Raw genomic sequence first — 12,982 nt, forward strand, 5'->3', positions numbered from 1 at the left:
ATCGCCTGTGTGTCGTCGTGGTTTCCGTGGGCTGAAAACGGATGACACTAAAACGGATTCCTTTTAGGATTCTGATTCGGATTCGGATTCGAATTTGCAGCTAAAAATATCAGAGCCTCTATTATATAAAATTAATCAACACCTTCTGACCAATCACGATGCGGAATTCAGCAGCGCCACAGTAATTACTGCTCTGACGTCGAGTCTTTTATTTTGAAATTCAAGGTGGTTTAAATCTTCCAGTCGGCCATCTTTCAAATTGTTAGCGCTCTGAGTTACAGTGTTGAGCTAATTTGTTTAAATAATGTAAATAAATAGATATACATATATACACTAAATCTATTATTTATATGTATTCATTTAATTTAGTTTTATTGTAAGATTTTACACAAAAATCTTTTTTATTCACTAATCTGTGCCTTTAGTGTTGTCGCAATCTGTGGTAATGTTCCTGAAATCAGTAAGTCCTGCTAGCTAACAGCTAAGCTAATGCTAAGCTAATGGTAAGCTAATGCTAACTCCGTTGATTATAGTTAGCTTTTTTTTTTTTTTTTTTTTAAAGGCTTCGGTGAGCAGAACAGCTCCAAACTATTAATTATTAAATTTCACATTTAAATATATTGATTTATTTTATTATTGACATTGAAATTTATGTAAAACTATTTTTTTAATGTACAGGTTTTTATGTATTTTATATATATGTATGTAGCTACCTGAGAACTAGCAGTCTGTCTTTAATAAATAGAGAATATTCGTTTAGTTTAAAGCGATTTAAAAAATAATAATAATTTAAATGACTTTAACAGATGAGGTTTTGTTAATAAAATATTGATAACATTGTGAACCTTTTTTTAGGGTTTTAAATTTCCTAAAGGCACCAAATCAAGGCATGTTTTTGTTTGAATAATGAATAAATTAATGCACATTTATTTATTTGTTTGTTTGTTTGTTTGTTTGTTTATTCATTCATTCATTTATGTTTACTATTTATTTTTAATTTTAGATTTATATTAGGATATCATTTTGTTTAACGACGTAATTGTATAATTTATATGAATATTAATACTATTTTTTATAATCAATTTCTGAATATTACATATTACTATACTATATAAATATATATATGAGCAGTTTGCATATCTTTATTAAAATATATAAATTCTGTTTTAAAACTGCTTCATTATTGAATCAATTATATTTTTATTTAATTTATTAGTATAAAGTATAATAATATATTTTTATTAATATATTATTTTTAGTGAGTTTTTTTAATGCGTTTGTTAATAACGTACTTGAAAATTATTTATCTAGTAATATATCTATATATTACAACAACATTTGAGAAAATTTAAAAATCACCATAACGTCATAAAAAACACGTAAAAAAAGCATCTTAAAGTTGAATATTACAAATTTCTTCAATTTTTTAATCACAATGTTATCCCAAAATGACTAAATCTTATTTTTCAAATTTTCAAAAAAAACTTTCATTTTGTGTGCTTCATATCTAAAAAAAAAAATCTCATCTCTAAAATATCTAACTGGATCTCTGTGTTCCAATGGAGATCTGAGCACGTAGCTGATGTTATGATTTTTACCTCCCTCTGTGTTCTGTAGTTATGGATCCTCTGAGCCGGCTGAATGTTGTGCAGCTTCAAGATCCGCTTTCCAAACCACTGGATCTCTCCAAGAAGATCTCCGAGGCCCTGGATTTGGTGAAGAAGAAGCCGAGCTGGAGCAGCCGTGCCTCGGGGACCCATGGTATCCGTTGTCCTCGATCGGAGTTCAGTTACGAGTCCATGTGTGTACCTTTAAATTCCTCGCTACGAAACGGACTCACCCACGAACCCGTGAAGACGCCGATGACCGCTATGGAAAACATCCAGACTGATGGGGAGATTGGAAAAGTTACCGATAGGCACAGGACGGGAGAGAAAAGAGACTGGAACGTAGCAGGATTTCAGGACGCTCCTCCATCACTTTCCAGTTTCCGGCTCCCTGTTACCGCCGCCGAAACCCTGTCATCAGATTGTTCTGGACACTGCGTTTACAGTGATGACAGCAGTGTGATTGAGGTTCCTGTGAGCAACAGTGCCTCGCTGATGCTCAGAGATGCAGAAAACCAGAAACTGGAAAAAGAAAGGATGGAAAATTCTTCTCCGATCCCGATAGAGTCATACATACTCCAGGACAGCGACTCACTGGAATCCAGAAACATTCCGTCTACCTCAGAAGCAGAAAACGCAGAGAAACCGACACAGAACAGATCCAGACCATCGCCATCACCGGACCAGAAGCGGGTGCCAGCGTTTAAGAAAAATAGAAACCAACAGCGCAAGAAAGCAACAGCGAGCATAGCAAAGAAAAAGCAGCTCTCTGGATCATCACCACCTCCATTTTCGTTTCCTTCCCACGGACCTGAGATCAAGCTGAAGTACGCAAGCTGCAAGGAAGAGAAACGAGAAGGCAGAGGGAATGCTTTCGCACCGTATGTCCGTATGGAGTTCTCCGCCTGCACCATAGTCAACTTTGAGGAAGAGGGCAACATCCAGGTGAAGACACAACGACGTGGATCCCCCGGGATCGTCCCCACCAGCTCGTGTTTGCATCTGGGACGCCTGAAGTCTGAGAGCAGGCATCAGACCGGCGAGCTGTGCTGCTTGTGTGGCCGTATGGCCAACGCCGCAGGTTTAGGGGACCTGCACGGTCCGTACCATCCCATAGAGGTGTCCACGAATCTTCTGATAAACGGACACGAGCACAGCGGTGCGGATAGGACACGACCATCAGACGAGGCCGGTGAGCGCTGGGTTCACGAGGACTGCAGTATCTGGTCAACGGGAGTTTTCCTGGTTAAAGGAAGGCTGTATGGTCTGGACGAGGCAGCCAGGCTCGCGCAGGAAACCGTGAGTTTTTGGTTCTTGGTTATAAACGCAAAACTTTATGTCCAGCCATTCCTTCAGGTAAATAGTTCAGCGAGCATCAAACCCCTGAAAAGTGTAAACCAAACTGGACATCCGGCGATTAAAACAGAGGGAACGCTCCGTATCGCTCTATTATTTACTCATCACTAATAATCCCGTCTCATTATGCAATTTATAAGATCACATTGAGGTCTCGTCAATTAGCAACTTTGTGGGGTTTTTGCCTTTAGTTTCATTTCAATATTTCTCTAATTATTCTGTAATATTTCTGTTATATTGCTCCAATACGTCTCTATTTTTCCGCTAATATTCCTGCAATATTTCTATAATATTCCTCCAGCATCATATTTCAAACCTCTTTTTCCCCCCAGTCAATCATATATTTGTAGAAATTAAGATTCGAAGAAGAATGAACAGGATACAAGTGTGACCTTTCTTCTGAGCTCTAATAAACAACGTATAGTTCAGACCAGATGTTCGGCAGCTCCGTCACTCGTAGTGTGACCTGAGACACACTATAGCGAATAAACGAAGTACAGGGAGGTGATAAGAACATAAATAACGTCTTGTTTCGGAATCGAGTCTCTTCTACATTCTAATGAGTTTTGCTAGAGTATAAACGCTCGTCTGTGTAGAACACGTGTCTGAAGTTATGAAGTGAATACGAACTGTTAGTGGTGTTGAATGTTTCAGGTGTGTTCGTGTTGCCTCTCATGTGGTGCCACACTGGGCTGCTTCTTCAAAGGATGCCCGGATAAATACCACTTCCCCTGCGCTCGCCAGGCTGGTAAGCTTCTTTTTCTTTCTTCTTACTGAAGAATCAAATATTGAATCTTCACCTTAAGAATCAAATCGACTCCGATTCAGTCGTAACATCAGATATCGAACTGTCACCTTAAATATAGGCTTAAATCAGCTACCATGTCAGCATGAACGGAAACAGACGATTCACTGTGGTGACTCCTAACAGGAAAATCTGAAAGTAGGAGAAGAAGAACATATCAGCATGAAATCACCCAACCGCGAATCGAGTCAGATCCAGTATCCTCAAATATCAAATTGATTCCTTAAGAATCAAATCAAGTCAGATTTAACGGTACTGTCGAATATCCAATCATTAATCTATATATGATCTTAAATATCGAATCAAATCAGATTCAGAGGTATCGTGAAATATCGAATCATTACCTTAGCGATCTAAACAAATCGAATCAGATTCAGGATCTTTATCAAAGATCAAATCTTTACCCTTTAGAATCAGAATCGATTCATATTTAGTGGTATAATCAAATATCAAAATGTGAAGATTTGATTTGAGTCATTAGCTGAAGAACGGTATCGGTTTCGGTGGCGTCATGCGATAACGTCACATGACTGAACCCGGTAATGTAGCAGATACGAGCATCAAACCTTCCGCCGCTAAACGAACAGATTAGTTCTCATTTTCACCTGGAAATTTCCAGATAGCAGCTGAGATTTACAGTAACACAGGTTTACAGGTTTCTGTCTCACGTACACGTTACACACTGGAGATAGAAGTGAGGTTGAAAAACAAACTCTAAACCTAGGAGAGAAGCTGGTACAAGTGTTGGTACACGTGTGTGTGTGTGTGTGTGTGTGTGTGTGTGTTTGTGTGTGTGTGTGTGTGTGTGTGAGAGAGAGAGAGAGAGTGAGAGACAAGTGTGTAAACATCATATCGCTTGTCTTGTTTGAGTAATTTATTTATTTCTTTTTTGTGATTGATTGCTTGTTTTTGTCACAGGATGTGTGTTTAATGAGGAGAACTTTACTGTGAGATGTCCAAAGCACAAGGTAATGCGTGTATACACACACACACACACACACACACACCCCCATACACACACACACCCATACACACACACACATACCCATACACACACACACACATACCCATACACACACACACACATACCCATACACACACACATACCCATACACACACACATACCCATACACACATACCCATACACACACACACACACACATACCCATACACACACACACACACCCATACACACACACACACACATACCCATACACACACACATACCCATACACACACACATACCCATACACACACATACACACACACAAACACACACACACACACACACACACACACACACACACACACACACACACACACACACACACACACACACATACCCATACACACACACACACACACACACACACACACACACACATACCCATACACACACACACACACACACACACACACACACATACCCATACACACACACACACACACATACTGTACCCATACACACATATACCCATACACACACACAGACATATACATACACACACACACAGAGACATACACACACACGCACACACACACAGACACACGCACACACACACAGACACGCACACACAGACACGCACACACAGACACGCACACACAGACACGCACACACAGACACACACACACAGACACACACATACACACACACACATACACCCACACACACACACACACACACGCATATACACAAATACACACACAAATACACATACACACACACGGACACACACACGGACACACACAAACATACTCACACACACGCAGACACACACACACATACCATACACACACACAGACACACACACACACAGACACACACACACACATACACACACACAGACACACACACACATACCATACACACACATACCATACACACACACACAGACACACACACACATACACAAATACACACACACACGTACACACACACACATACCATACACACACATACCATACACACACACACAGACACACACACACATACACAAATACACACACACACGTACACACACACATACACATACACACACATACACACACACATACATATAAACACACACATACACACACATATACACACACACACACCATTAAGATCTGTTCTGTATTAGCTCTTTGTTTGGGTGGATGCAGTGATTATTGTATATAAATGAACAGTATTATAATTATCCTAAATAACGATCTGTTCTTCTCCTTGTTCTTGTTTGTTCCTCAGAATAAATCAGGACTGGCTGTGAGCCGACTGCAGAACAGGTGACGCCGCTTCACCGGAATATACAATCGTTCTTTTTATTTGTTTTAGGTTTAACCATTCATTTTAATGTTTCCAAACGTTTTAGGCAGCAATTTTATTTCAATTCCATTGATTATTTTTAAAATACAATAAAAAGCATCAGATCAGTTTTATAATGAAGACTAAATTTACAAAAATCCCCCCTCCTGTTTTTTTTCTTTTCTTTTCATTATTGTTGTTTTTATTTTATTTTAATTTTATTCCACTGTTTTTTGTTTGTTTTTATTTTGTTTTGTTTGTTTTTCTCTCTTTCCCTAGATTACTGCATGCAAATAAAACCCGAGTATAATAATAATTAAAATAATGGAAAAAGTAAGAGAATAAAAGCTTTGAATTCACAGATTATTATTATTATTATTATTATTATTATTATTAACGCTGCTGTTATTTGTGTTCTCTCTGACAGGTGAACTCGTGATGTTCATGATTCAGAGTGAGAGAGGAAGAAGTACATCAGGGTTTTTATTTTATTTTTATTTCCTCTACATAAAATGTAGAAGTGTTTACATTTTCCTCACACACAGAGGAACATCTCTGAAACCAAACTGCCTTCAACATCTCCTCCACCTTCTCTTTCACCTTTTACTTCTCTTTCTCCTGCACCTTCATTTTCTCCTCCACCTTCTCCTTCACCTTTTACTTCTCTTTCTCCTGCACCTTCACTTTCTCCTCCACCTTCTCCTTCACCTTTTACTTCTCTTTCTCCTGCACCTTCATTTTCTCCTCCACCTTCATTTCCCCTCCACCTTCTCCTTCATCTTTTACTTCTCCTCCTCTACCTTCCCCTTCATCTTTTACCTTTTCTCCTCCACCTTCATTTTCTCTTCTACCTTCATTTTCTCCTCCACCTTCTCCTTCATCTTTTACTTCTCTTTCTCCTGCACCTTCATTTTCTCCTCCACCTTCATTTCTCCTCCACCTTCTCCTTCATCTTTTACTTCTCCTTCTCCTCCACCTTCTCCTTCATCTTTTAATTCTCCTTCTCCTCCACCTTCTCCTTCATCTTTTACTTCTCCTTCTCCTCCACCTTCTCCTTCATCTTTTACTTCTCCTTCTCCTCCACCTTCTCCTTCATCTTTTACTTCTCCTCCTCCACCTTCTCCTTCATCTTTTACTTCTCTTTCCCCTGCACCTTCATTTTCTCCTCCACCTTCATTTCTCCTCCACCTTCTCTTTCATCTTTTACTTCTCCTTCTCCACCTTCTCCTTCATCTTTTACTTCTCCTTCTCCTCCTTCTCCTTCATCTTTTACTTCTCTTTCCCCTGCACCTTCATTTTCTCCTCCACCTTCTCTGCTGCTGTCTTTTCTAAATAAAAGAGCGGATGTTTTTAGGGCGCTGAAGGATCATCCCCTGATTCCAGCGAGCAGATTCCCTTCAGCGCTCCTTCCTTTATCCCGCTTCATGTTTTTTTCGTCGTCGTTTGTTTTCTTTGCACCTTTTCCACCAAAACTGTGTTCACATACTCTGTAATGTATACTTTGGAACAACGGGTGCTGGATTTCTTTCTTTTAAAGGATGTGAACTTTACAGATATGTTTATGATTTAAATGCACACGTTCGTGTTTAACTCCAGTCCGTGACGTCATCTCCTCGGACGCCACCGTATGCACTGTAGGTCAACATATTTATTTTATTTATGTGTATGTGTTTTTATTCACTGACCAACAACCTCAACTGACATGACTACATGCTTTATGACACTTTAGTAATGCAGGGATTATTATTGTTGTTGTTGTTGTTGTTGTTGTTGTTCAGGTGATCAGACATGACGTCTGTTGCACTTTCTGTTCAAGAGACTTTAAGACCCGAGTTTTGGAGAAAACGTGTAGGATTGCACTCAATGGTATTCTTTTTTTTTTTATTTTGTTTTTATTTATTATTATTTTTTTAAAAAATCTCTGTAGGTTTAAATAAACTTTTTTACACTCTCACTCTCACACTTACTGTGTGTGTGTGTGTGTGTGTGTGTGTGTGTGTGTGTGTGTGTGTCCTCATGGTGGCGCTGAAGTTATTCTTTGAAGCTGAGTCTGGTGGCTCATTTCAGTTCTATATCAAACTTCTCCCTCTCTCTCCTCTCCCCGTCTTTCTCTCTGTCTCTCTTTGTCTCTCTCTGTCAGTCTCTCTCTCTCTCTCCCCCTTCTCTCAGTCTCTCTCTTGCTCTCTCTCTCTCTTGCTCTCTCTCTTTGCCAGTCTCTCTCTATCTGTATTTTCATTTTAATTGTGTTCTCTCTTCCTTCACCCTCGGTGTAATTTTTTTTGCACCAGTTTGCTTTGCATGATCGCGCTTGGACTGTTTATTCATGCAGCTGTTCCTGCGACTTGTCTCTAAATTCTGCATGTGGAAAAAGTGTTAATGGCACTTTATCACTCCTGACCAAGAACAGGGCAAAGCTGCCAGCATAGAGGTTTCATCTGACCACCTTTGTTCTCATTGCCAATCTCTCTCACAATTCTTCGAAGTGTTTTCAAAAATATCTTCCTCTTCGTGATCGATCACGACGAATCTCTGACTATGTAAATTAGTCTGTAGCATCACCTAGCAACAGATAGCAACTTTTTTTGCAACCCTTGAGCTACTTTCCTCTGAAGAGACATGGAAACGGTGTGTTTTGCACGTGACGAAGGGGGGAGACGACGACCCAACTTCGACCCTCGACCCCCTCAGCACACGTGTCCGCATACGAGTCGTCTGTCTGCGTTCTGCTGCTCTGTATGACTTATTACACGTGAGTTCAGGATGCAGTTACACTTACTAAACACCATGATATCAGTGTGTGTGTGATCGATGAGGAGATCAGAGGAAAGTCTGAACCGTGTGGCCTTACACAATAGCAGACGGATTTACACGCTGCAGCTCAGCGCTAATCTGGTGTGAGACTGCAGTCTGTGTAGAAATCTGCTTTAATCTCCACACACACACACACACACACACCTACAGTGTGTGTCTTCTGTCCTACTGCAGCTTTCTGTTTTAGACCTGAGAGAAACAAACCACGCCGCTTCTTGTAAAGACAATCAAATGTGGAAACGCGTCTAAAATAACATCTCTCACTTCCTGCTTTATTTTATGTCACAGCATCAGGCCGCTTTCACACGGCCAATCGGACCGCGAGCTCAGAGTCACTCGTTATTTCTATTTACGTTTTTTTTTTTTAATCCATTTATAGATATGTTGAATGTTTACACCCATGACAAACTTAGTTCCTCTTTTATTTCCTCTACTGAAGGTGTCAGGAAACTTCAGGTTGCATCTGTGAAAGTGTTGAGACTGGATACTCCTTACTTGAGATCGAGCTGTTACTATAGCAACGATAACGTGTTAATATCGACTATTCTAGAACATTCATTCACACCTACCGACCAATCAGAATCCAGAATCCGTTGTAGAGCTGTTTCTATAAATGTACCTATTTAGTGTGTGTGTGAGAGAGTGTGAGAGAGTGTGTGTGTGCATATGTGTGTGTGTGAGAGAGTGTGTGAGAGAGTTGTGTGTGTGTGTGTGAGTGTGTGTGTGAGAGAGTGAGAGAGAGTGTGTGTGAGAGAGTGTGTGTGTGTGTGTGTGCATGTGTGTGTGTGAGAGAGTGTGTGTTATCTGGATCTGATGTGACACTGCCATGTTTCCTCCCTCATGCTCGAGTTGTTTATTCATGGTGCGTCTCGTAAAACTGTGTGCCATTGTGTTTGGGTGCGAATCGGCCAAAGGCTGCTATCATCACGCACCTGTGGCTTATTGTGTTTGTTCAGTCTGATAACATCATGCTGCTCTGACCTCTCAGGGGTCAGAGGTCACCAGCCTGGGGTCAAGCTTGAGTGTTTCCTGCAATGCATAAATGCTGAGAGCTTCTCACACAAACATAGTGAGAGAGAGAGAGTGTGTGTGTGTGTGTGTGTGTGTGTGTGTGTGTGTGTGTGTGTGTGTGTGTGTGTGTGTGTGTGTGCGCTTTCTCTGCACTTTCCCTGAGCTCAGCCATTCTTTATCCAGCTGACGACTCAGCTGTCCCTCACACTTGTGCTCCTCAGCAGGTTCCTCATGGTTCTCGCTGCTCGTTTTAGCTCCTGTAATGTTAATGATTTGCTGATGCACGCAGCTGAAGGGGAAAAACACAGCGCTAAGTGTTTTATTTAGGAACATGAATGCAACCTTATGCTGCTGTTTTTTTTATAGCCAGCAGTTTGTCGTGTCGTTCGTACGGCGGGAACAGAAAAGAACCGCGACTGTTGTTCTGCTCAGCAAAATAACAGTCAGTCAAACCGCTCATGATGTCGGGACCCTCGGTCCTAATTCTGAGCAAAAAGCATCATCAAGACACTAAGCCATAGCTCTGCGATAACACATCATGTATTATCAGATAATAGATCAGTAATAATTATGAGAAAGTATCATTTTTTTAAATTATTATTTCATTAAAACAAGTCACAGTTTAGAACTAGATTTGTAAAGTTCGTCACGACGAACGTTGGTGTCGGCTTTGACGATGCGAGTGTTCGCAAATGCCGGTGTTTTTTGGAGGTGAGTGGACATAAGGATCAGTGTTACGTTTTGGAGGCAAGAGGACAGAAAGCTAGGGTGCCAAAACATTTGGAGGCAAGTGGAGACGAGCATGTGACGTCATACGAATACTCTTGAGGAAGTTCTCCTCATTGTTCTGAGTGTTCTGATATGTCACATGTCCATGTTGTGAAAAGTGTTTTGATTTTGCATATATTGGGGGCGGGGCTTCGGGACAACAGGAAGGCCAGTCGGTACACCGATTTAAACCTTTGTTCAGAGTGTCACCCTGAAGGAGCTGGCCTAAAGGAGTTTGGTGTAGAGAGTTCGAAAGCTTGCCGAGTTATAAACCTCCAAAGTTTATAATGGGAGTCTATGGGGAAAAAAGGCCAATTTGAGACCCGGTACCAGAAGTACCGGTACTCGGATCGCTTAGAAAAAAGTAAAAGCATAAAACTTCAGACCGGCGTCTACAACATATCCGAATTTGGTGCATGTAGCTCGAAAGCACTAGGAGGAGTTACTCTTGATAAATTTTAGTCTAAGCTTAAATAGGAAAACAGAACGTCGGCTTCTACAAAGCGACATCATTACGAGTCTCAGAAAAAAATGACAGAAGTGTAGAAAGAGAATTAAAAAAGTTAAATAAAGTTATTATTATTTATCTCTAACATTTATACCTAACGATCGATCCTGAGGTGACGATGGTGAGGAAAAACCTTGAGAGGAACCAGACTCAGAAGTGAACCTCATCCTCATTTGGTGACAGGAAATAAAGCATAAATCTAACCAGCCACCAGTTCAAGGTTTACTATCACGATGAGATAGTAGCATCTGGAAATGATACTGAAATTATGAGATAATACAATTCTGGGAATCGAATGATGTAATAAATCATTTTGAGACACATTACGTAATCTAAAAACCTTGATTAATAACAATGACTTCGAAATGCTTTGGAAAATAAAAAAATTCATGGACTCAAGATTCATGTGAAGAAGAACTGTGAAATTTAGCAGAATATTATTTATTTGTTTGTTTGTTTATTTACTTATTTATTAATAAATAAATGAATAAAAAAAAACACAGCTCAACTGAACTGAGACCTCTATTACAGGTGAGCTTGAAGAAAAACACATTTAAATCCATGTCAAATCACACACACACACACACACACACACACACACACACACATACATACACAGTATATAAAGAGTGTGATTGTAAACTCTGCACTAATCCCTGTAACGTTGCCAACACTTAACGGAGAGTTGTGTTTTTGGGGAAAGCCGCTCCGTCTCTGTCCCGCTGAAGCAGTATTAAAGTCCGTTTGGACACAGAAGCCTTTTTGTTGGGCCGCTGTGTGTGTAATAAACCTCACATCGATCAGGTGATTACACACACCGAGGGCCAGCTACTCGATTCACTCTGACTCACAGCTCTCGCTACTAACACTGCTGATCTGTGCTGCTGTTTGGCAGAGAGGTGAGTCAGCGAAACACCAGCTTCCTGCATCAGACAACGGCGGTATTGTGAGGCCCAGAAGCTCGGGAGCAGCACGAGGAGGATGAAAGGATGAAGGATGAGGCTAGCGATGTCTCGGAAACGTTGCAGAATGTCAGTAGTTTTTAACCTGAACTGAAAAATCAGACCTTTATATTGATATTAACACACTCAGGCCAACCTTAAGGTTTGGTGACGTTTCCCATTTTAGTCTCCAGTGTCAGAGCTCAGAGGTAAAGCTGGCATAAAGAGTTTCAGCGCAGGCAATATCTTTGGTCTTAATAGTCACTTCAAGTGAAAATGGGAGAAGCTAAGATGATTTGTGAACATGCCATAACACGGTAAATGTAAAGGGATAAACAGTCGGTTTTCTGTCTTATGATTAAAGGGATCCATAATTCTGTCACAGTGGGCTGTAAAAGTGGCTCCTGAGTCGATTCCTTTCCTGTAATGCAGCAACAGAGTGTTTTATTTGATTCCTTCGTCGCCGTTTATCGCTTCGTTTTATGATGTCGTAATTCCGCAGCGTCTGTGGGGGAGGGGGGAGAAGGTCAAGGCGGTGATACAGATACTGAAGATACTAACTCTCACTTAAAACAAGTCATAATTTCACGATACTGATAATGATAATGTCATAGTTATGAGATTTTAAGCCACCATTTTGAGATAATCTAAGATGACGTCATCATTTCAAAATACCATCGACAAAACATCGATCCTAACTCAAGTCATCGTTTAAAGATTCTATAAGTCAAAAATTATGAATAAACTGAGTTATAATTTCTAGGCTCTATCTCATTGTTTTGAGATACTAAGAATTATGAGATAAGTCACAATGCGAGGATTTTCTAGCTGTTATTTTGTGTGTGTGTGTGTGTGTGTGTGTGTGTGTGTGTGTGTGTGTGTGTGTGTGTGTGT

General features: G+C 40.3%; 1 protein-coding gene across 1 annotated transcript; it reads left to right on the forward strand.

Annotated features, from left to right (window-relative positions):
* Nucleotides 1-242: 242 nt before the first annotated feature.
* si:ch211-165g14.1 (transcription factor 20) lies at nt 243-8,003 on the forward strand. The gene is made up of 8 exons (XM_047808309.1): nt 243-261; nt 426-460; nt 1,618-2,906; nt 3,618-3,711; nt 4,687-4,736; nt 5,993-6,030; nt 6,329-6,382; nt 6,477-8,003. Exons 3-7 carry the CDS (start codon nt 1,620-1,622, stop codon nt 6,357-6,359), a joined length of 1,500 nt encoding a protein of 499 aa, XP_047664265.1. The 5' UTR covers nt 243-261; nt 426-460; nt 1,618-1,619; the 3' UTR covers nt 6,360-6,382; nt 6,477-8,003.
* The last annotated feature ends 4,979 nt before the right edge of the window (nt 8,004-12,982 follow it).

This window comes from Tachysurus fulvidraco, chromosome 24, assembly GCF_022655615.1.
Source record: "Tachysurus fulvidraco isolate hzauxx_2018 chromosome 24, HZAU_PFXX_2.0, whole genome shotgun sequence".
Classification (NCBI taxonomy): domain Eukaryota; kingdom Metazoa; phylum Chordata; class Actinopteri; order Siluriformes; family Bagridae; genus Tachysurus; species Tachysurus fulvidraco.

Excerpts from the sequence above, each read along its gene's own strand:
- si:ch211-165g14.1 (XM_047808309.1), top strand. The coding sequence starts at position 1,620 with ATGGATCCTCTGAGCCGGCTGAATGTTGTGCAGCTTCAAGATCCGCTT. Across the intron at positions 2,907-3,617 it reads CCAGGCTCGCGCAGGAAACC|GTGTGTTCGTGTTGCCTCTC; the intron begins GTGAGTTTTTGG and ends TGAATGTTTCAG. Across the intron at positions 6,031-6,328 it reads GTGAGCCGACTGCAGAACAG|ATTACTGCATGCAAATAAAA; the intron begins GTGACGCCGCTT and ends CTCTTTCCCTAG.